Source organism: Herpailurus yagouaroundi, unplaced genomic scaffold, assembly GCF_014898765.1.
Source record: "Herpailurus yagouaroundi ecotype Mexico unplaced genomic scaffold, PumYag 67623, whole genome shotgun sequence".
NCBI classification, from domain to species: domain Eukaryota; kingdom Metazoa; phylum Chordata; class Mammalia; order Carnivora; family Felidae; genus Herpailurus; species Herpailurus yagouaroundi.
In genome coordinates, this window is record NW_024420424.1 from 5,855,242 (window position 1) to 5,881,628 (window position 26,387).

Consider the following 26,387-nt stretch of genomic DNA (forward strand, 5'->3'; position numbering starts at 1 on the left):
CCTGAAACTAATGTAGCACTGTATGTTTACTATAACAGAATTAAAATAAAATATGAAGGATTCATGTAAACAATTTACATTATGCTCATGTTTTAAACTTAAAAATCAGTATTTTTAAATCTATATAACACCAGAAAGAAAAACAAAGGTAAATGAGAGTTTTAAGAATTTGATTATCATTTGGGGTGCCTAGGTGACAGAGTCAATTAAGTGTCCGACTACAGCTCAGGTCATGATTTCACAGTTCCTGTGCTCGAGCCCTGTGTCTGGCTCTGTACTGACAGCTCAGAGCCTGGAGTCTGCTTGGGATTCTGTATCTCTCTCTCTCTCATTCTCTCTCTCTCTCTCTCTCTCTCTCAAAAATAAATAAACATTTAAAAAATAAAAAGGAATTTGAGTATCATTTAAAATAATTATTTTTTCTATTATCGTTTTATGGTGTGTTTTTTTTCTTTTTTTTTCAAATCACTTCCTGGCACATGCATTATTCCTGGAAGTTTTACTTTAAAAGTCTTAGCATTTTTAAATTACCATATCAACCAAATATTTTAAAGTTTGATCAATACACATTTTAAGAATATTTCTATTGTTTCTCAGTGTTTAATTGTGTGTGTGTGTGTGTGTGTGTGTAGAATGTAGATGAGGGAATATATTTTCATTCTTTCTGACATGAGCACAAATGTAGCACCTTTCAAATTATACTGTGCTCAGAAGCTCCATTTACATGTCTTAATATGCTTAAATCTACATTTCATCCAATAAATAGTAAAAGGTTTTAAAGATTATTTTGTTTCTTTTATTGTTTAAGGGTGTTACAAAAAAAATGTTTTCTCTTCTTTTGTATATATGTAAATATTTATTTTGATTGCTCCTGAACTAACACCAGTTTAGCAGCTTCCTAACTGCATTTTGATCCAAAGCATCATATGAAAATCATGGTATTTTGCAAGTTTTAAAAATCCTTAAGAAAATGCAAATTCTAAATTCTTGTGTTTTGTTTTGTTTTGTAAGCGATTGTTTTACGGGGTTCCCCCCCCCCAATATGGTCATGACCTGGGCACAAATTTAGCAGATTTCTACCTGTATTGTACTCTGAAATTGCACACAAATGATATGATACTTTTAAATTTACAGAACCTCCAAAAATAAAATACAAATGCAAGTGCTAGGGATTATTTTCTATTGTTTTGTTGTTTTGCAGTTTTTCTGAGTTTTATTGTATTGGTTTAGTTTGGTTTATGAATTTATTTTCAATATGCTCCTGATCTGGCCACAAACTCTAGCAGCAACCTGGCTACATTGTGCTCCAAAATTTAACATGAAAGAATAAGTTATTTAAAGTTACAGATCTCCTCTCCCCCCAAAAAAATTTATTAATGAAAATTTTAAGCAAGATTTTAAAATGTGCTTTATGATTTTATTTTGTGTTATTATTTTGTTGTTAATTTTTTCAATTTGCTCCTGACCTGGGAATAAATGCATTGTGCTCCAAAACATCATACGAAGAATATTATATAGTATCAGTCTCTCAAAAGAAAGATAATTAAAAATTCTAAGAAAAAAATGTTGGTGTTGCTAGTTTTTTTAATGGACATTTGTTGTTTTATGTGATTTTTTATTCTGTAATTGTTTTGAGCACAGTTTTCTGGATTTTAAATTTCATATGAAAATCTTAATGTAGTGTAAAAAAAAGGAAGATTAAAAAAAACTGACACTGCTGGTGATTACAATTGTGTAAATCCAGCTAATTTTGTTTCTTCCCATCCATATTTATGCAAACACAATTTATGTTTCTGTTTTCAAAACACATACAATGAAATTTGTCAGTTCTTTTAAATTGGATACACTTCTTACCAATAATGTTAGGCTACAATATGTTCTTATGCTAAAAATATACTCTATAATAATACAAAAAAAGGAAAAAAAAAGAGTAACATGTATCAGTAGTAACACAAAAGTTTTTTTTTTAAATAATCCCTGAATTTGTTCTATATTTATAGGCCCAACCTAATTAACAAATATTACCAGAGTGGAAATATCTTTCTAAAAAATTTACGATAATCTTTATATCACTGAAGCAAAGGCCACTGGCCACTTGTATAATGTGACACAATGAAATTATAACCCAGCAGAAGAGTTTGGCAATCTCTTTTGGTTGTTGTAATTAGACCTGACCTATAATTATTGAACAAAACAGCATATGCACAATAAACATTCAAATAAATGTACCTGACTGTATTCAGTACATTAATCTATTTTCAGTTATCACTAGCTTCAAATTGCTTCTCTTATGCATAGCATAGGAAAAATCCTGGGAAAAACAATATCTGGACAGTTCTCATTACCTAAAAGGTGGATTCTAGCATTAATTCACCACCATTATGTGTTGTTTGATCACTAACTTCCTCTTGAATAGCTGGAAGGGAAGGCTTTGTGGTCAAAGGTATTTCAGTCTTAAACAGGGATTCCATCTTGATATGGGTATTAACATAGAAGGACTTCTGAAAAGACTCCAGGGTGAAGTAATAGATAAAAGGGTCAAAGCAACAGTTCAGAGTTGCAAGGCACAAGGTGATTGGGTACATAATCTTTGCAAATCTTTCCAACAAGCAATTGGTAATGGCTTGGGAGCGCACTAGGGCATACAGGAAGAGGACAGAGTTATAGGGTACGAAGCATACCACAAAGACTGCCATATGAACTGTGATCATCTTCAGCACTTTTTTCTTATTGGTTCCAATTTGAGACAGTGTAGCAGGCTTGCGGAGGGTTCTTAGCACCACAGAAGAGCAAGAGACATTTAAAATCAGAGGAATGATGAAACCAACAACTTCAATAAATATGGTGATCTTGGACAGATAAGTCTTCCAGATACGTTTGGAGAAGCCCTCAAAACAGGTGGTGGTTGCATTGTTGACATTAGTAGTGGAGAACAAAGAGGCTGAAATACCACCACTGAGGACTAGGATCCAGACTCCAGCACACACAAAGGCAGAATTCCTCCTTGTCCTAATGGTACGAGATCGGAAGGGATAGACAATGGCCAGGAAACGATCCACGCTAATACAGGTGAGGAAGAGCATGCTCCCATAGATGTTGGTGAGGAATGCAGTCCCAGAGATCTTGCAAAGGGTGTCACCAAAAGGCCAGTGACGGTTGAAATTGTAAAATATTTTGAAAGGTAGAGTGCAGACAAAGAGCAAATCAGAAAGGGCCAAATTGGTGATGAAAATAGCAGTCTCACTTCTCATTTTCATTCGGAAGCAGAAGACAAACAGAGAGGCACTGTTGGTTATCAGACCCAGGATGAATACAACACTGTAGACAGCACCATTCAGATTATACTTGAAGGAATCATCAACAATGCAAGTATTATTGGCAGTAGCATTGCCCAACCTGGGTCTGAAGCTTGAATTTAAATCTTGAAATTGAAAGTCAATGAATCTTCTGTCACCCATGGATTTTTTTCAGAAGGCCTGCTGCCTGCAGGGTTCACCACTTTGAGACTAGAGACTGGTAAGAAATATTTTCCTCCTATGGGAGACAAGATGGAATGAATAATCAAATCTGCCTTCCATTCATTTCTGTGGAGTAAAAGATATTTTGTTCACCCAGACTGGAAACAATATACACATTCAATTTGGTTTGACAAGTACCTTTTGAGCACCTACAATATGTTAAAAGGTACTACAGGAATATGTTGCAAGATTGGGAGAGATCACACACAATATAACAAATGCAGTACTGTATGCAGCATTGCAATGAACAGAAATAAGATATTGTATACATGACAGCCCAAGCAGGGATGGGGGATGGAGGTGGGGAAACAGGCCTTTGATAATTAAAAGAACACTAATAGTTTGAAATTTTTAAGGAATTTTTTAACTTTCAAAAATGTGTTTTATTTGATTCCCACAAGAACATCATAAGGTAGGAAGACAAGAATTTATCACCATATTATAGAAGAAGAAACTGAGGCTTATGTAATTTAGAATTATGATGTCAGAATTAGGAGAATGTGGGGCGCCTGGGTGGCGCAGTCGGTTAAGCATCCGACTTCAGCCAGGTCACGATCTCGCGGTCCGTGAGTTCGAGCCCCGCATCAGGCTCTGGGCTGATGGCTCAGAGCCTGGAGCCTGTTTCCGATTCTGTGTCTCCCTCTCTCTCTGCCCCTCCCCCATTCATGCTCTGTCTCTCTCTGTCCCAAAAATAAATAAATGTTGAAAAAAAAAAAAGAGGAGAATGTGTAAGTGGTACCATCAGAACCAGAATTCACCTTTTTTATTCATAACCAAAGAATTTTTAAACTAACCTAAATTATTTTGTTTCTTTTCTAATATTAGTAAACCTTATTGTCTAATTATTAGTTCTATTGCACAAGACTATAGGTCGATATTGGACCTCCAGGACATGCCCTTAAAAAAGTTTTAACTAAGCTTATTTTTTAATGTTTATTTATTTATTTGAGAGAAAGAGCAAGGGAGAGGCAGAGAGAGAGGGATAGAGAATCCCAAGCAGGCTCCGCACTGTAAGCACAAAGCCAGAAGTGATCCCACAAACCGTGAGATGATGACCTGAGTCAAAATCAAGAGCTGGACTCTCAATTGACTGAGCCACCCAGGGGCCCCTCTGACTAAATTATTGAAGTAAATAATCAATTCATCTTTTTCTTCTAAAACATGAATTCAGAGAGCATGGATTCCTCAGTTAATTAAAGCTTCTGGTGAAAAGATTTTTCACTGTATTACATTGTCTTTCTAGAGCAATAATTCAAATAATCTCAGTTTCCCTCTTGCAGATTGTAGTCCCCTTTCCAAATCTCTCTCAAGTAAATGCTTAGCTTAGGATGTCTTCTTATCCCCCTCCCATTCCATCAGTTACTTTCATGCCTTCAGCTCCTAAAACGGCCTTAATCAATGGAACCTTCTCTGGCTGAATATAAGTGTGAAAGGTAGATTTGACATAAATGCCCATTCCTCTGCCACACTGTAAACTTCTGATCTGACCAGTTACATGCCCTTTGATTGCCCCTGCTTATACATATGGCAGTCATTAACTTAACCATTTTTTTTTTTTTTTTTTAGTATCTGGGCCAACATTGCTCAGAGGTGCATATAGAAGTCTTTCTAAATTTCTCGATTAGTAGCTGTCATTTGATAGGAACAGCCTTTTGAATTCTCTATAATGCAAAATGGACAATTCTTTTCAATGAGGAGGATATGCAATAAAAGTGGTCTTTACTCCCTGACATGTTCAATAATGGATTTTCACATGATTATATTTTTTATTTTATTTTATTTTATTTTTAAAATATAATTTATTGTCAAATTTGTTCCATGTAATATCCAATGCTCATCCCAACAAGTACCCTCCTCCATGCCCATCACCCACTTTCCCCTCTCCCCACCCCCCAACCCTCTGTTTGTTCTCAGTCCTTAAGAGTCTTTTATGGTTTTCCTCCCTCCCTCTCTGTAACTTTTTTATTCCCTTCCCCTCCCCCATGGTCTTAAGTTTCTTAGGATCCACATATGAGTGAAAACATATGGTATCTTTCTCTGCCTAACTTATTTCACTTAGCATAATAACCTCCAGTTCCATCCACATTGCTGCAAATGGCCAGATTTCATTCTTTCCCATTGCCAAGCAGTATTCCATTGTATATGTAAACTACATCTTCTTTATCCATTCATCAGTTGATGGACATTTAGGCTCTTTCCATAATTTGGCTATTGTTGAAAGTGCTGCTGTACACATGATTATATATTTTTTTAATTGAAAGGCATTTATCTGAAGTGGTTTCTCCTTACATTACTCTTTCCTTCTAACTCCCAAGGAACAGGTCAAAGGGCTATTTTATATAACAGAAAATGGAGTGGAGGCAGGAATCTGCCAGAAATGCAGAAGCCTGAAGTTACTTGAACCAGTGTTTGCACTGAGAAAAAACTGATTTGGGGAAAAAAAAAAAAAACACTCGCTGACTGCAGTGCCTAGAGGAAGAGATGACCTTGACGAGATGACTTATGGGATATGAATCAAAAAGTTGTCATTTTTTAATCACAAAAGTTCTCAAGTTAAGATTGGAAACTTGTTATTATTGAATTCTCATTCAAAAAATCTTTATGGAGTGTCTTCCCCCTCCCCACCCCCTGAGCCTAACACTGCACTAAGATCATATTCTTTCTTGGCTATTTCATCTCACAGGCCCAGCTCAACTCTTGCCACAATCAACCTTGATATGTAAAAGCAAAGTATAGTAGGAACCTTGACCAAGTAAGGTCCAGAATGGGAAGAAACAGACAGTGGACAAATATAAATAGGTGAGGAGAGCAAAAGAGGAAATAGGAAAGTAGCAAGGAAATTAAAACAAGAATTGAAAGAATAAAAAAAGATAAAAGAAAAAAGACCTTGCTGGGTAGAGGTCAGTGCTGTCATCTAATTTGTATTTAGGACTTTGGGAGATATTTCTGGCTCACAATTCCTCAAATCCCATCCTCTATACTACTTTGCTTCATCTAACTCCTTCCAGTTTTCTCATAAAGAACTGTATGCAATCACTATGTTTAAGGTCACTGAAGCTGATCAGCAAAAACAGGAAGAGCCTGAAAAAATCTGTCATTGGGGTTCATATCTCACTTTGGCAACTATAGACCCAAGTTTCTGCAGATTGTTTTACCAATGTGATAGAAACAAAAATAAATGGAAAACTTCTCAACTGATTAAACCACTTTATATACTATTTTTAACATCCCCACTCACTACGCATTAGTCTGGAGGCCTTTTTTTTTTTCATTGTTGAAAGAAATCCAGTTAGTCAAAAATATTCCTCTATCATAAATTTACACAATCTAAATAAATTAAAGGACTGAAAAATCCCTAATATTAAACCCAACCTTCATTTACTATAATCTGCTTGCACCTGCCTTCTGCAATAAGTAAGGCCAAAAATATTATTTGGAAACTGCTTTCATAATAGATGCCTTTTCAACTATTCCCAGAGTCCCTACACTCTGCCCACTGATATCTTTTTTTACACAGCATTCTTCTAGCTCACTGTCTTTTTATTATTTTCTACTTCCCAAGATGGTGTGTTTCAAATAGTTGAAATTTGTCTCCCTAGTTTTCCATTCAGTTTTATGTCTCTCAGCACACATACACTATACCAACAACAGGCAGTCTGGCACTTCTACTTTGGTGCTTTGAGTAACCAAATCCTGTGGGAGAGAAAGGACCACAAACAAGAAAGCATTTCAGTCTCAATCCTGAAGACAGGGCATGGGAAAACTGCCACTAAGGCTCTATTCATAAATTTCCTTTGCTTGAACACATAGCACCTTTTCTGTCTAGCAGTGAGGGTGTGGTGTTGGGAATTAACACAGTATTGGAAGCAAGGAGTTTTATTTCTGACTCAGACACTAGTTCACTCTGTAACTTGACTATACTGTTTCTCTTCCCTGTATAAACATTACCTCTGAGCCTCACAACCAAGGCTAAGAAGATTCAACAGGCCTTAAGCTTGCCAGTATCCAGTCCTACCTAATCACAAAGAAACATTATAGAAGATTTTTTCCTTTCCTATCCAACTGGACACCTATGTCTCTGTCTTTCTTAGTAAACTGAACTTACTAAGCAACACATCTTTCTCCTAACACCATATATACCTTATATGTCAGAAAGCCCCCTGAGAGTTTCAACCTTTACACAATTTTGTCATAAATAGGACAATCCAGGAGGGTGCCCTCAAAAGGACTATTTTTCAATGAGCTATGGTTAAAAAATATCAGAGAGGCATTTGGCTTTCAAGCTGATTCTGAAGAAGAATCAATGATATCCAAAAGACAAGGTCTCTTCTGACTGTCTTCCTTTTGACTAAAAGAAATTGTTTTTTAACCATTAGATTTTCACAAATGGCTAACATATTGTGCACTGAATGAAGGCAAAGGGCCAACACAAGCTTCAGATGAGATGAGGAAGAGAAAATATAGGCTGATGCAGTTAATTACATATTCTACTGCAAGTAGCATGTGGCTATTTTCTTGTAAAGCATTTTGCATCCAATCATTCCAATAATTAATCACCTAGGGAGTTCAGAGTGCAGGGCGGATGTATTTTCACTGACCATGGTTAGGAGGCAGATCACCTGGAGGTTGACCAAAGGGAAATCTGACCCTCAATGAAATTTTAAATTTGACATACACATATGGAGCCAATTCAAACAGTTCACAGTAATGTGACCATTTTTTTTAACATCTAATAATGATGTAATATGCCATGTTTGGGATCTTTGGCACTCCTAGAGGAAGTGGAGTTAGCTTTTTGACCCTATAAACATGAACACTGAAATCACTTCACTAAATGCTAAACTTTCAGATGATATATTCAAAACAAAGTTCTAACTTCTGGCATATTCCCAGTAGCCTAAAAAGACTAGCTTGCTTTTGTTCACTACAGAAGATAGTCCATAGCATAGGAAAATAAGGCCTTGGAGTTAGAGTATACTCATATTCTCTTACCTTGCTCCTTTTTTAATGAGCTTGGATCAGATCAGAGTGCTTCTGATCCCCAGAGAATTTCCTCTTTCTCCTCTGGTGAAAGCTTAGGAACATTGACACAATAGTTTTCAGAGGAAGCTAAAACCTATTGTGTCCTTGCCTATAAATAACTAGCAGTGAAGCAAAGTAAAAAATACAAAAATGTCACAAAAATATAGATCAAAACCATTCTCCTGGAGTAATAGGGAATATGTCCACACTGTTGCTTCTCAGATGAGAGTGGCTGCTAACAGATAAGACCAAGTCACAGGAACAGGTCATGATCATACACATGATTCTAATTGATGTTCCTATGCACTGGTTGATGGTTCATAATAGTTTTTAAAATACAAGTTAGTCTTATGGCATTACATATGGAGGAAACCATAAGTAAATATTTTACTCCAGAACCGAGCTGGGAAATTGATCTCTATCAGGTCTCATGTTACGCAAGCCAAACTGTGTGTCAAATGATTAGATTGATAAGCATCATTTATTTTTTTTTCTTGGGTGGGGAGGGGAAGAATGAAAGGAAGAGAGAATCTAAAGCAGGCTCCATGCCCAGCATGAAGCCCCATGGCCCGGGCTCAATCTCAAGACTGTGAGATCATGACCTGAGCTGAAATTAAAAGTCGGACACTTAACTGACTAAACCATCTAGGTGTCCCCATTTATTTTTGATGCAAGAATTATCCTTTTAAAAATCATTTCTCTATGTTGACTTTGATTTGCACTGAGATTATTATGACTGTTTTGCTTCCTCACTTTATTTGAGAAGAGCAGGAAATTGACACAGGTCCTAATCAGAGCAGAGCCTATCCTCAGTGATTAACTTGACACATCCAGTTAAATCCAGTCTCTCACTAATCTTTCATTTGATAACACAGTCTACTCTTTGAAAAATAATATTGTTTAGTGCTCAACATGATGGGGCCAAAGATTGCATCAACTCTACTAAAGTAGAATTTTCCCTAACAGTTATAGAATAAAACAACTACAGAGAAATTGCTCAACCTAATATTATGAAATTGTCTAGAGTCTTGAGATTCAATATCATCTCAGAGAAGCCCCAGGCCTTTTGGGAAAAATTGTGGATGTTCATTTCCAAAATCTGTAAGTTTCATACATGCCAACTGGGAATTTGGCTTTATTACACATATTTAAACAGGCAAATTAGTTATTAATTTGCATACCAATTCATCTGACATACTTGGATACTGATTTTGATAATATGAATAAAAACTATGTCTCCCATAATCTAAAGGTATATACCAATGGCATAGAGGGCTTAAACCAAAGGATCAATATACATCTACACCAAAATTGTCTGAATTACAATGAATGATTACAACACCTCCATTTATTCTGGGGTTTTGGGTCTTATCATCTATAATAAATCGGAAGTACTGATTATACACACAAAAAAAGTTGCAGAATGTAATTAAGAATTTGGAGAAAGTTATTACCAGGAGAGTGGTCCTCACCATATCAGTTCAAACAAAATTCTGGCACCAATTGTTAGGAATTTCCTCCAATGAATGCTGTCAAACAGAATTAGTCACAATAGTGTGCCATGGAGAGACCTTACCAATAAATGTATACAAAGATTATAAGGTAAAGAAATTTATTATATGATATAAACCAGAGTAAATTAAAGCTAACATATTTTAAAGTGGTACCTAAATGTTTCGGATTTTATTATTACAGAATTGCAGATAACATTTTCTTTTTCTTTTTTTTTAATTTTTTTTAACGTTTTATTTATTTTTGAGACAGAGAGAGAGCATGAAAGGGGGAGGGGCAGAGAGAGAGGGAGACACAGAATCGGAAGCAGGCTCCAGGCTCTGAGCCATCAGCCCAGAGCCTGACGCGGGGCTCGAACTCACGGACCGTGAGATCGTGACCCGAGCTGAAGTCGGACGCTTAACCCACTGAGCCACCCAGGCGTCCCAACATTTTATTTTTCAAACCTGTCACTGATGAGCCACATTTTATTAGTTATAGTGACAAGCATAAATTCCATGAGTCTGTATAACATATAATCATTAAAGATAACTAGTGACAAAAGGCATAAAATACTTCATCCACTTCCATAAGGTAATACATTACATTAAAAAATAATTGAACAAAGGAGATTTATATTTTTTGCCCTGAAATTATATTGGTTCTTTGGGTTTTTTTCTTTCTTTCTTTCGTCTTTTTTTTTTTTTTTTTTTTTTTTTTGTCTGGCAAAACCTGTTATTATTAGACAGGGGCCTTGATAGAGGAAAATGAAAGAAGACTGAAACAAAGGTGGAGACCACATTGCCTTGGCTCTAACATGCACCCCCACCCCAGCTGGATGTCTTTCTCCCCTGAACTACAGTAATATAAGCAAGGCTTCAATTGCTGGATATTAGCACACTGACAATCATTGCTGCTCCTACTAGGATGTCCTAGGCCTAGCATGTTCTGTAATACCTTCAAATCACAGCTCTGCCCAAAGTACTGGCATAGAACTAGAAATACTCAACAGTGGAATTCTTACCAATACCACCTGCAGTTGAACACTATTCATTTACCGCCTGTAAAATAGAACCATCTGCCAGTGCCAAACTTACACCATTGTCACATCTCACCCTCTTCTGAACAGAAGTGGCCTAAACAAAGCAGACTGGTAAATAATACCCCAATCCCCTAAAATGGTTTTTCTATGATCTAAGATAACCAAAACAAAAAACCACAGTCATTAGGCAATCTAAAATATATTTGAGATAACCTTAATATTAAGGAGAATTGATTTTTCATACTCCTCTAGAAAACAGTACTTTTGAAATGAAATGAATATCATTTTATGGTTTCATCATAAGACAAAAACATTAGCATTCATTTCTTTTATGGCTTTAACAATAGAAACAGATTATGAAGAAAACTTATTTTTATTTGGAATACAAGCAAACTAGGAAGTTCAAATACCCAGAAGTTTCCATACTTTCTATTAATTCAATATGGCTACATCCAGCCCCATTACTAACTATGTGAGATGAAGTTGCAGTCCCTTTTTGGACCTCAGTTTCTATTCTCCTTCCATCTTTGGCTTTGATTGACAGCAGTCTTCAACTGATGCTAAGGCAGCGGCCTCACTGGCTATTCTCTCCTATCAGGTGTTTGCATTTGTTCCTATTTGTTAATGCAAAAAGGTAATAATAATTTCTCAAAGTCTGAGATAAAGGAAATTAATTTTATTAGATTCAATGAAATTATTGTTAGATTTATTTATTTTAATTGAAGTATAACTGGCATACAACATTGTATTAGTATCGGGTATACAACATAATTATTCAAAATTTGTAAATATTGTAAAATTATCACCACAATAAGTCTAGCTAACATGTGTTACCATACATAGTTGAGATTTATTTTACTTTTTTTTTTTTCAACGTTTATTTATTTTTGGGACAGAGAGAGACAGAGCATGAACGGGGGAGGGGCAGAGAGAGAGGGAGACACAGAATCGGAAACAGGCTCCAGGCTCTGAGCCATCAGCCCAGAGCCCGATGCGGGGCTCAAACTCAACGGACCGCGAGATCGTGACCTGGCTGAAGTCGGACGCTTAACCGACTGCGCCACCCAGGCGCCCCAAGATTTATTTTAATATCAGAAGTAAATATTATTAGTTAGTGCCAGATGCGAAGAATCACAGATCAAGACGTCATTATATCCTAAAGTCTTCCTAATGCCCTCTTTTTCCTCATCCCCTTTGTGCCCATATCAGCAGACATATTGGTTCAATTGTATAGATTTTAATCCTCAACCTTTTCCACCTATTCCCCAGTCACATCTCTCCTCAAAATATAAGGTTGTCAAAGTACTTCAGAACATAATGACAGAATTAGTAGACTGTTTACCCTATCCATTGTTCTAGTAACAAATTACTTACCTACTAAAAGTGAGGCTGGATTCCCAGTGGTAGGTGACCTCCTATTAATCTCCCAATTTTCAGTACTAATATTCACAAATATATTATAGGTTTTTCCCCTCCCCTTAGGAAGGCCAAGATAAGACTATAGATGATGACCATACACACAATAAAAAAAAAAAAAAAAAATAAAAAAAAAAAAAAAGACAACTACACAATTAGGCCCCGACCACACCACAGCAAGGGCAACAATTCTCACTGTATTTTTTCTCAAAGTAAATGGAATAAACGAAGATTTAGCTAAGCTTGCCTGAGTGTTCCTGAAAGCATCTTCCCATTCCTCTCTTGAACTCACATAGTACAAACTCTGAAAGGCTAGTCTGATTGTTCCAGTAGGGCTTTCATTCACATCTCTGATTGGCAGGAAATGCTTTAGAGTGTAGATGCCATCAAGTGTATCAGCTGAACTCATCCTTTTTAGCAAGAGTGCAACTTTTCATCTGTGACATGGCAAAAAGATTTATAATCTATATTAATGGGGTATGTTTGGAATTTTGTTCTGAAAAATAAACATGTTTCAAAGACACTGGATAATTTGGAGCTTAGGCTATTATTGTTGTCTTTATGTTACTCAAATAAAAAGAAATATGGTATAATTTGGTAAGGTAGCAAAGTAAATAACTCCATGAATCTCTGAATGTTCTAATCTTCAGATTCATCTAGTCTTTTCTGTGCTGGAATAATAATGAATTACACTGCTGTATTTCCTAAAGCAAGGTAACTAAAACACAATATTTATCAATTCAACAAGATCTCGTTGCTAAAAATCTTTAAAGTATCCAACATATACAAAAAGAGAGTTTTAAATGTCACATTGTTGCATTTATATGGAAAACAGTGATTAATTTCACATATAATAGCAAATTTAATTTATGCCAGAATTAGTTTTGCATTTAAACATGTCTCTTCTTTTATGGTCAAGCTCATGAATTATTCAGTACAGCAAATGTTACATTTTCCATAAATCAATTAAACATCAAAGGCATACCATCACAGATAGTTTTACTAGAAGAAACCGCATCATAATAGAAACCACATTAGCTCACAATCAATTGTAAACCAAAGAAATATAAAGCTAGCCAAAAGAATTTCTAAATTACTCTGTGATTTTAAATATGCTCTTCAGGGCAACTGTGTTTACATGAAACAACAGCCTGAAAATACAGTATCTCTTCCACTGAAACAATATTATTGCCATAACAGTAGAAATTCTTGCTTGTTTAAAACAATTCAACACTACGATCCTTATTCAGCACTTCAGAGTTGAAATCTAACTTCTTTCCCCAAACACTCAAAGTATCAGTGTTTCTGCTGAAGTTTGTTATGCCACCCCCATCCCCCAAACACCCAAATCAAATCTTGCTCGAAGAGACTTACCCCAAAAAAGAGTGTGCAAGATGAAAGAATGTGCTCATGCCTGTAGACAATTAGCTAATAAACATGTAAATGGGCAACTTGCACTTTAAAAGTGCATGTTTTAGTTTGTTTTTTTTTTTGTTTTTTTTTTAAACAGGGAAAGGTTAGCCCAGCCCAAAGTAACAGACTCTGGGCTACCGAAGCTTCTTAAAACAAACCGCTCCTTCTGAAAATATGAGCTTATTTACATTTATCTCTTTTCTTTGTCAAGGAATGGCTCTCTTGAATGCTGTAGCCGGCATTCCTTTAACAAACGGGACATAAGAAAAGGCCTAGAGCGAGCGCTGGGGGAACTCTTGGGGGTCTCAATAGGAAATGCTTTTCATTGGATAAGGAGGCATTATTAGGAGCCAAGATCCCGCCCAATCCCCTGTGCTCCATCGTTTCCTTAGTCACCACTGGACTGAAGAAGTTTTTCCTTAAAGAGCATTGCCCAGGAAAAGCAGTGTTCACAGTCAAGAATTAGCAGCTTAAGTGCCACTTACAATATAAAAACTATCTTCCCTGACCAATTAATCCACACAGAAAGCCTGTGTGCCTGTTTTTGCTGCAGGACTGCTATCTGTCTACAATTCTAATGGGTAGGAGGAGACAAAACTCCAAACTGGGAGGAGTATTTTAATTATGAACAGCTCGTGTTTGCTCCAATTTGATTAAAATAATTACAACAATATTGATAATAATAAGTAGGGGGCAGAAAAAGGCAAAAGTGAATAGTACCATTAATATATTCTTATACTATGCAAAATTAAACCTCCCATCAACACACACACAAAAACAATACTATACTCACTTACTTAAGCCAGTGAAGTGCCCTCAGTTGGTACCGGGGTCTCATAGTTTTAATGCCAACCTTCCATGGACTTAGGAGTGCTCTGTGGCAAAAGGAAGGTCTGCATTTTTCTTAAATAACTACCTGGCAGGAAGTCTAATTACCATGAAATTTTCAGAGGTTTTCCTAAAACCAAAATAAATAGTACAGATGCAATCTGTTTATAATGGGGAGTTATCTTTAACTGTATACTTCTTCCTTCCTCTGGGCAAGTTCTCTCCCTATAGGTTGACTGCCTTGGTCACCCACCCTGCTTTTTTTTCCCAGTCTTTTTCCTCCTTCCTTCCCTCTCTCTCATCTGAATTTGTTGGAGAAATGCAATCATCCATATGTAACTTCATTGCTAGTCCTTTCCTTCCACCAGCACTGCTTTCTATCCTCTACCTCCAACCACTGCCAACGTTACCAACAACAGTAACACCTCCCTGCTCTCCGGAATGAAGTTCTTGGGTCAGGGATAAGGTGCTTTCTACCTCTGGCACAGCCATGCCCCTGGAGGATTGGGTGATCCTCTGCCTGCTTCAAAACTTCAGTCTGCATAATTAGCTGCCTCCCAAATAAGCTGTGCTTCAAGTATGTTTATTCTACCTCTTTCTTGAGTTTTATTGTGGCTATTCTCACTAACAGTCAAGGCCAGCAAACAAGTAATTGTGAAGCTGACACTAGCCTTATTACATGTGACAAACTCTAAAAAACACTTTTCTTTGTTCCTCCTCCTTTTCCCCACCCCTAGACTCTGCTTTTTATGTTCCCCTCTCCACTTATCTCAGGTATGTCTATTTCTGTCTGTTTCTGACATTGGCTGCATCTCCACAAGTGGTCATTCACCCACTCTGGACTTAGACCAGGTCTTGGTGCATTTATCAATCTACAAGAGGAAGATACAGTCACTTGCCTCCAGTGTCTCACAGTCTAGATGAAGGTATAAGACACATATAAGAGATACTAAAGGCAAATTCTGAAAAATACTACATTATTTATATGGAAAGTAAATTCTATAATGGGTCATAGAATGGAGATAAAGTCCCATGGATAAGGCCAAGAGGACTTCCTGGTGTGTGTGTGGCGGGGGGAAGGAAGTTGCTGTATTTGAGCTGGACCATGATGGATGATTAGCATTTATGCCAAAAAGGAAGAGGAAATCTTTCCAGGTGGCCAGACCCAAGTGATGAAATGCAAGAGGTGTGAAGCAAGAGGAAGTGATAGGCAAGATTGTGAAGAAAAAAAAGAAGGACAAGGAGAAGAGCTTTTGGGAGGAGCGCTCAATTGTAGCACTCAATGCATAATAGTGATTAAAATCAACCAATAGACATGGTCACTGTCTGTATGCCCAGCTCACTATCTTTCTCCAGTTTGTGTTAATATCCCTCAGTCTTCTAATTTATGGGCTTTGTTTCTCCCTAAAGTACTTAAATACTTTTCTGATTAATCTCACAAAGGGACTGGAGGTCTTCTACTGTATCAATGGGTTGCATGCCCTTCTAGCATCAAGCTTCCTCTATCTGAGCTCCAGTCTCACTGATATACTTTCAAATTCCTAGAATGAAATTGATCACTTATACCATGAACATTTCCACATGCTATTTCCCTTGTCTGGAACACCCTCCCCTTTCCTAGCCTCCTCTTCACCAAGTTAATTCTTGTTCTTCCTTCAGAAATTATACCAGTAATCATGCCTTCAAAAATTCTTCCTTAATCCCTAGTTCAGGTCACATCCACTTCTTTTTTTTTTTTTATGTTTTATTTATTGTTGAGACAGAGAAAGACAGAGCGTGAATTGGGGAGGGGCAGAAAGAGAGGGAGACACAGAATCGGAAGCAGGCTCCAGGCTCCGAGCCATCAGCCCAGAGCCCGACACGGGGCTCGAACTCACGGACAGCGAGATCGTGACCTGAGCTGAAGTCGGACGCTTAACCGACTGAGCCACTCAGGCGCCCCACATCCACTTCTTATATGCTCTTACAGAAGAACTGTGTACTTCTTCTTCATTGCACTCATCACAGATAAAATTTTATGTACTGTTGTGTAATTTTTTATTGTGTGACAATCTAATTGTCAGTCTCTCCCAACTGTAAATTCCAAGAGGATAGGGTCTACATCTGCTTATTCCAAAATTAGTATTAGTAGTATTTACAAAAACTCTTCTCCCTGATTTTCTCTCTTGCTTGGGAAAAGCAGCAATGTGCCTTATTTTTTGTTTACTTCTCAGCTAAAAACATGTGCCATTTCATTCATTTACAAACAAGTCCAAATCACAGTGTTATTTTAGAACAAAGAGTACACACACATAAATAAAATAAGTTCCATGAACAGGAAAGTACTGAAGTTTATCCACTACCACTCTCCTTTGTCCTCACCTCACTTCTCCCTGCAAACATTCTAGTTGTACTCCCTCTAATATTTGGAAGGTAGGAGGGACATGAAAGCTTTTCCATGGTGTTCTCCAAACAGTGTATAGCCATACAACTTAACCCAAAAAGTCCTCAAGTTTTTTTTCACTGAGTTGCTGATGTACTTGCCACTGGAGGGGAAATGAATATGCAGCTAAAAAAGTGCATTCAGAATTACTTGGGGAAGTGAATATATATTTCCTCTTTATCTGAAAAGAAAGTAACTGAAATATCAGTAACTTCTAGCTGGGAATTTACACACTTAAATAAGAACAGCTAGATGCTTGGGATCTTCACACTCCAAACCCAATTTTTTTTTTCTTTCTGCCAACAATATCAGAGGACTGGGTGAATTCACCTCAAGTATCAAGGACCCAACATTGTGCTAAATTCCTTAGAAACAGTAAACATGTAACTAAAAGATTTTAACTATGCCTATAGTTTAGGGTTCAGGTAAATCTCATATTCTCTAAATGAACGCAGTGTCTATATAAACCTGGTTAGTGTTCCAATAATGAAATCCATTTAATTACTAACTTTGCACTAATTATGAGAAGTCTTGAAGTCATTCAGAAAACAAAAAAAAGTCAAAATCCTAAATCTTACAGCTTTTCTTTTAAAATATAATCATCTTTTGGGGGGCACCTGGGTTACACAGTCAGTTAAGCATCTGGACTCTTGATTTTGGCTCAAGTCATGATCTCGTGGTTGTGATATGGAGCCCCTAGTGGGCTCCACGCTAACAGCATGGAGGCTGATTGGGATTCTGTCCCTCTCCCTCTCTGTCCCTCCCCTGCTCTCTCTCTCTCTCCCTCTCTCTCTCTCTCTCTCTCTCAATAAATAAATAAACAAACAAAAAATAAATTAAATATGGTCTTCTTTTGCTTCAATGGAAGGAAGGGACCACAATGTCAGTTTCCAAATAAGTTCATAACACTGGACATTACATCTGCAAAAGGACAGAAAACATTTTTTAAGTATAATTTATTGTCAAATTGGTCTCCATACAACACCCAGTGTTCATATCAACAAGTGCCCTCCTCCATGCCCATCACCCACTTTCCCCTCTCCCCCACCCTCCATCAACCCTCAGTTTGTTCTCAGTCCTTAAGAGTCTCTTATGGTTTATCAAGCACAGTGATTGAAGATTTTTAGCTCATCCATGATACTGGAAAACCATCACCTCTTGGATATTTCTCTAGCACCTGAGATTTCCTTCTCACTAATTAAACAGTTTTGGATAATAGCAATTTCCTATTGCTACAGGCAGTTAGAGAAAATGAATGTTTTAACCAAAGAACTTTATAAAGTGCCCAGAAGCCTTGAGAGCTTGCTATAGGTTAGAAAAATGTCAAGATAATAATAATAATAATGACAATAGAAAATTTTCTTGAGCATTATATATGCTAAGCAATATTCTAAGTGTCTTGCCTATATTTATTTACCTAATCTGTACAACTCTATGATGTAGAAACTGCTATTACTTCTATTTTATACTTAAGAAAAATAAGGCACAGAAAGGTTAAGTGACTTTCTCAAAACACATATTCCTCCAACAATTCTAATCATTTCTAGACTAATAATTATAACCACATCTTATTTTGCTAGAGTGCTTATAACTGTCCAAATTATCTTATCCATTAGCAAATATAAGATTATGCTTTTTGTAATGCAAACTGCTCACTAGAAGCTGATAAATCCTCCTAACAAAATGTGTGGCTTTTGATCCACTCTAAGATTTAAAAAATCTCTGGATCCAGATTTGTAAATATGAGTCCTAAAGTCACAAACTAACTCTTACAGGCATGATGAAAAAGTGGCTTACCTAAGACAACAAAGCTAATAAATAGCAAAATAAAATCAAAATATGAGTGATTTGGAATTACGTTACTATAAATCTGAAGTAGATTTTGATAAGTCAAACTAAATATTGGGAACCCAAGAGTAACCATTAAGGAAATACCTCAAAAATATAATTCAAAATCGTTAAAGGAATGAAAAAATGTCCAACAGAAAAAAGCACTCAAAAAAAAGAGAGATAGTAAAAGAGGAACATAGGACAGAAATAGTCATAAAACATATAGAAAACAAACAGTAGGGGCACCTGGGTGGCTCAGTCGGTTAAGTATCTGACTTTAGCTCAGGTCATGATCTTGTGGTCCGTGAGTTCAAGCCCCACGTTGGGCTATCTGCTGACACTCAGAGCCTGGAGCCTGCTTTGGATTATGTGTGTGTGTGTGTGTGTGTGTGTGTGTGTGTGTGTCTGTCTGTCTGCCCTTCTCCCACTCACACTCTGTCTCTCTCTCAAAAATAAAAAAATAAAAAAATAAAAACAACAGCAAAAAAACAGTAAAATCATATAAAAATTACAACCATATCTATAATAACATTAAATACGGTAGATTAAACAATTCAACCAAAAGGCAAAGATTATAAAACTTAATTAAAAAAAAAAAACAAGATCCAGCAATATGCTATCTATATATACTTTAGATTCAAAGGCAATAATGGATTGAAAGAAAAAAATAGAAAAAGATATACCCTTACAAAAATTAACCAAAAAAGGAGATAGAGCGGCTATACTAACATCAGACAAAGTAGACTTAACCACCTGTTACTAAGGGTAAAGAGGGACATGTTATAATGATAAAATGGTCAATCTATTAGGAATATTTTTATCATTATAAACATATATGCACCCACACACAGAGGCACAAAATACATGAAGTAATAATTTACATAATTGAAGGAAGAAATATACAATTCAGCAATAATAGTTTGAAACATCAGTACCCCAATTTAAATAATGATAGAATGACAAGACAGAAGATCAAGAAGGATATTGAAAAATTAAAAAATGCTATATATCAACTAGACCTAATGGATAGACCCAATAGCTCTATAAAACACTTCATTCAACAACAGTAGAATATACATTCTTCTCAAGTGGACATGGAATATTCGTCAGGACAGAACATATACAGGGTATAAAATATACCTCAATAGATTTAATGGGATTAAAATCATTCAAAGTATGTTGATAGCCCACAATGGAATTAAAGTAGAAATCATAAACAGAAATAAATTGAGTTTTTATAGACTTTCTTTTCTTTTTTTAAATGTTTATTTATTTATTTTGAGAGAAAGAGATAGTGAGTGGGGGAGGGGCAGAGAGAGAGGGAGACAGAAAATCCCAAGCAGGCTCCGTGATGTCAGCACAGAGCCCAATGCGGGACTTGATCTCACAAACTTTGAGATCATGACCTGAGCCAAAACCAAGACTTCCACACTAAACCAACTAAACCACCAAGGAACCCCAAAATTAAGAGTTTTTGAATGTGTAAATTAAACAATACACTCCTAAATAACAGCGTGTCAAAGAAGAATCACAAGGAAAAACAAAATACTTTAAGATGGATAAACATGAAAACACAAGATATCAAAATTTATGTAATGCGACACAAGCACTTCTTAGAGGGAAATTTATAGCTGAAAACAACTATATATAAAAAAGATTAAAAACCTCAAAACAATGTCCTATCATTTCACCTTAACAAATAAAAAAAAAAAAGAAGAAGAGCAATCTAAACTTCAAGCAATCAGGGGCGCCTGGGTGGCGCAGTCGGTTAAGCATCCGACTTCAGCCAGGTCACGATCTCGCGGTCCGTGAGTTTGAGCCCCGCATCAGGCTCTGGGCTGATGGCTCAGAGCCTGGAGCCTGTTTCCAATTCTGTGTCTCCCTCTCTCTCTGCCCCTCCCCCGTTCATGCTCTGTCTCTCTCTGTCCCAAAAATAAATAAACGTTGAAAAAAAAATTTTTTTTTAAAAAAATAAACTTCAAGCAATCAAAAGGAAGGAAATAATGATGGTGATGATGATGATAATAAATGATTAGAGCAGACATTAGTGAAGTACAGAATAGAAAAAATAATAGCAAAAGTCAATGAAACCAAAAGTTTGTTCTTTAATTAAATCAACAAATTTGACTAATCTTTAGCTAGGTTGACCAAGAAAAAAAGATGATTCAAGTTTCTAAAATTGGGAATGAAATAGCAAACATTATTGCTGACCTTACAAAACAATAAGTTATTATAAGAGAATGCTACAAATGATTTATGTTAACAAATTTACAATCTAAGTGACATTGGACAAATTCCTAGAAATATACAAACTACCAAAACTGAAGATAAATGGAAAATGTAAATATCATATAACAAGTAAAGAGACTGAATTAGTATACAAAAAGCTTTCTACAAAGAAAATTCCAGGAGCAGATGGCTTCACTGATTAACTTTGTCAAACATTTAGAGAAAACATAACACCAATCCTTCACAAACATGTCCTAAAAATAGAAGAGATTACTTCCAATTTATTTTATAAGACCAGCATTATACCGATACTAATACAAAGACATCCAAAGAAAAGAAAACAATAGACTAATACCCCTTGTGAATACAGATGCAAAAATCCTTCAACACTACTAGTGAACCGAATCCAGCAACATATGAAGAAGATTTATATAACATAACCAAGTGGGATTTGTCTTCAAAATATGTTTGCCTCAACCTATGAAAAGATTATTTACTATATTAATAGAATAAAAACCATAACACATCATCTCAATACATGCTGCCAAAATCCAACACCCTTTCAAAAAAACCACTGAATCAGCTACAAATAGAAGAAAAAATCCTCAAGATGATAAAGGACAACTATAGAAGGACAACTATAAAACACTGACTGCTGAATTCTATTTCAATGGTGAAAGAATTAATACTTTCCCACTAAGATTAGGAACAAATCAAATATGCTTTCTTTTACCACTATAATTCAGCACAGTAGTGGAAATTCTTGTCAGAGCAGTTAAGCAATAAGTAAACAAACAAATATAAATAACAAACAAATAAATAAATGGCACTCAGTTTGGAAAGGAAGAAATAAAACTATCTGTATTCACAGAAGGCATAAACTTTCATATAAAAAATTCCAAGAAGTCCAAAAAATAACTTATTAGATATAGTAAACAAGGTCAGCAATGCTGTAGGATATATACAACAGATCAATACAAAAATCAGCTGGATTTCTATATACCAGTAATGAATATATCTGAAAATAATTTTTTTCTTTTGCAAGTTTCTATTTAAATTCCAGTTAGTTAACATACAGTGTAATTCTAGTTTTAGATGTAGAATTTAGCAACTCAACACTTTTACATACAACACCTGATGCTAATCCCAAGTGCACTCCTTAATCCCTATAACCTATTAACCCCTCGGCCCCCCCCCCCCACTTCCCTTCTGGTAACCATCAGTTCTCTAAATTTAAGAGTCTGTATCTTGGTTTGCCTCTCTCTTTTTTTCCCTATATTCCTTTGTTTTGTGTCTTAAATTCCACATATGAGTGAAATCATATGGTATTTCTTTCTCTGACTTATTTCATTTAACATAATACTCTCTAGCTCCATCCATGTCATTGTAAATGGAGACATTACATCCTTCTTATGGCTGAGTAATATTTAATTACTATATATTATATATATATAGTATATATACTTTATATATATATTTAATATAGTATATATACTTTATATATATATTTAATATAGCATATATACTTTATATATATTTAATTAAATATATAATGTTTAATTTTTATTAAATATTCTCTTCTTTATCCTCTTTTTTATCCATTCTCCAGTCAATGGACATTTGGGCTCTTTCCATAATTTGGCTATGGTAGATAATGCTACTATAAACATCAGGATGAATCTTTCCCTTTGAATTCCTATTTTGTATCCTTTGGGTAAATATCTAGTGGTGCAATTGCTCGGTCATAGGATAGCTCTTTTTCAACTTTTTGAGGAACTTCCATACTGTTTTCCAGAGTGGCTGTACCAGTTTGCATTTGCACTAAGATTGTAAGAGGGTTCCTCTTCCTCTACATCCTCACCAACACTTATTGTTTCCTGTGTTGCTAATTTTAGCCATTGTCACTGCGGTGAGGTGATATCTCATTGTAGTTTTAACTTCCATTTCCCTGATGATGAGTAAGGTTGAACATCTTTTCGTGTGTTTGTTGGCCATCTGTATGTCTTCTTTGGAAAAATGTATATTCATGGTTCTGCCTATTTTTAACTGGATTACTTGTTTTTCTGGTGTGGAATTTTTAAGATCTTCATATATTTTGGATACTAACCCCTTTTTATTGGGTGGGAGGAGGAGCAGAAAGAGAGAGAGAATCCCTAGGCATGTTCCACACTCAGTGGGAAGCCCTATGCAAGTCTCCATCTCACGACCCTGAGATCACGACCTGAGCTGAAATCAAGTCAGACACTTAACTGACTGTGCCACCCAGGCATCCATAGACACTAACCCTTTATCAGATATGTCATTTGCAAATATCTTCTCCCATTCTGTACATTGCTTTTTAGTTTTGTTGACTGTATCCTTCACTCTGCAGAACCTTTTTGTTTTGATGAAGTCCTAATAGTTTACTTTTGCTTTTCTGTCCCTTGCCCCAGGAGACATATCTAGTAAGAAATTTCTATGGCCAATGTCAAGGAGGTTACAGTCTGTGTTCTCCTTTAAGATTTTAATGGTTTTCTGTGTCACATTTAGGTCTTTAATCCATTTTGAATTTATTTTTGTGTATGGTGTGAGGAAGTGGTCCAGTTTCATTCTTTTGCTTGTTGCTGTCCAGTTTTCCCAACACCATTTGTTGAAGAGACAGTTTTTTTTTCCATTGGATTTTCTGTCCTGCTTTGATGAATATTAATTGACCATATAGTTTTTTAAATCCCATTTATAATAGCATTAAAATAAATTTTAAGAAACAGTTGGGAATGCATTTAACAGAGAAATGCAAATTTTGTTAACTGAAAACTACAAAACATTGGTGAAAGAAATTTAAGACTATCCAAAAAATGGAAAGACAGCTTATGCTTATGGATTGGACGATATAATATTTTTAGAATGCCAATACTCCTCATATTGATGTAGATTTAAAACATTTCCTATCACAAATCTCGGCTGGCTTCTTCAGAGAAAATGACAAGCTAAAATTCATATGAAAATACAAGAGACCCAGAATAGCTAAAATAATCTTTAAAAAAATAACAAAGTTGATAGAGTCACACTTAACCAATTTCAAAGCATACTACAAAGCTATGGTCATCAAGATTGTGTCATGCTGGTGTAAGGTAGATAGACACAGATAAGTGAAATAAAAGTGAGAGTCCAGAAAACAAACTTATGCTTTTATGCCAATGGATATTTGACAAGAGCACCAAGACAATTAAATGGGGAAAGTTAATCTCTTCACAAATGGTACTGGATCAACTAGATATAAATATTCAAAATAATGGCTTTAGACTTTTACCTCACACTACATACAATGAAAAAATTAACCTAACGTGGACCATCTACCTAAAGTTAAGAGCCAAAATTATAAAACTCTTAGAATAAATAATCATAACTCTTCAAGATTTGGTATTAGGAAATGATTTCTCAAATGCAGTATAAAACCCATAAACTATATAAAAAGAAGATTGAAAAGTTTTATTTCATCAAAATTAAAGCTTTTGCGAGCCAACTAACATCATCAAGAAAGTGAAAGGACAATTTACAGAATAGAATAAAATATTTGCCATTCATATCTGATATGGGACTAGTATGCACAGTATGCAATGAACTCTTACAATTCAAGATAAAACACAAATAGCCCAATTTAAAATTGGACAAATGACTTCCACTCCCTTTCACTTATTTTACCCATTCCCCCAATCCTTCCCCTTTGGCAACCATCAGTTTGTCCTCTGTATTTATAGGTCACATTCTGCTTTTTATTTGTTTATGTGTTTGTTTTGTTTCTCAGATTCCACATAAGTGAAATCATATGGTATTTGTCTTTCTCAGTCTTACGTCATTTAGCATAATACCTTCTAGTTTCAGCTATGTTGTTGCAGATGGAAAGATTGTATCTGTTTTTATGATCAAGTAATATTCCATTGTATATACAAAAGGTACAGCATAAGGAATACAGTCAATTGTATTATATATAATAACATTGTATGGTGACTATGCTTGTGGTGAGTACAAATGTGTAAACTTGTTGCAACTATGCTGTACACTTGAAACTAATGTAATATTTTGTGTCAACTATATCCAAATTTTATTTATTTATTTATTTATTTATTTATTTATTTAATGTTCATTTATTTATTTTGAGAGAGAGAGGGAGAGAGAGCATGTACGTGTGCATGATGGGAGAGGGGCAGAGAGAGAGGGAAAGAATCCCAAGCAGGTTCTGCACTGTCAGGGCAGACCCCTATGCAGAGCTCAATCTCACAAACCATGAGATCATGACCTGAGCTGAAATCAAGAGTCAGACACTTAATCAACTGAGCCACCTAAGCTCCCCCCCCCCAATATTTAAATGGGGAAATTATTGGAATAGATGTTCATCCAAAGAAAATAAATGGCCAACGAGCACATGAAATTGTGCTCAACGTCACTGATTATCCAGAAAATGTAAGTGAAAACCACAATGATATATCACCTTGCACCTGTTAGGATGGTTATTATCTAAAAAAAGAAAAGTATTGAAGAGGATGTAGAGAAATTGAAAGTTCTATACACTGTTGGTGGGAATGAAAAATGGTGCAGGCACTATGGAAAATGGTATGGAGATTCCTCAAAAACTTAAAAATAGAACTACCATATAATTCAGCAATCCTATTTCTGGGTATATGTCCAATAGAGAATAGAAAAGAATGAAATTTTGCCATTTGCAACTATGTGGATGGAACTACAGGGTATTATGCTAAGCGAAATTAGTCAGATAAAGACAAATATCATATGACTTCACTCATATGAGAACTTTACAAAACAGATGAACAAAAGGGAAGGGAAGCAAAAATAATATAAAAACAGGGAAGGAAACAAAACATAAGAGACTCTTAAATATGGAGAACAAATAGAGGGTTACTGGAGGGGTTGTGGGAGGAGGGAATGGGCTAAATGGGTAACGGGCATTAAGGAATCTACTCTTGAAACCATTGTTGCACTATATGCTAACTAAATTGGATGTAAATTTTAAGAAAATGAAAAATAAAACAAGTTGAAGTCATAATCTCAAAGAGATTTGGACCTCCATGTTTACTGCATCATTATTTACAACAGCCAATATATGAAAATAACTCAAATTTCCCTTAACAGATGAATGAAGAAGATAGATAGGTAGATAGATAGAATTTTATCCAGCCAT

The 26,387-nt window shown here is 35.7% G+C and overlaps 1 protein-coding gene across 1 annotated transcript; it reads right to left on the bottom strand.

Moving 5' to 3' along the window:
- Positions 1 to 367: 367 nt before the first annotated feature.
- Positions 368 to 3,632, bottom strand: LPAR4 (lysophosphatidic acid receptor 4). The gene has a single exon (XM_040467888.1). It carries the CDS (start codon positions 3,456 to 3,458, stop codon positions 2,346 to 2,348), a length of 1,113 nt encoding a protein of 370 aa, XP_040323822.1. The 5' UTR covers positions 3,459 to 3,632; the 3' UTR covers positions 368 to 2,345.
- Between the last annotated feature and the right edge of the window lie 22,755 nt (positions 3,633 to 26,387).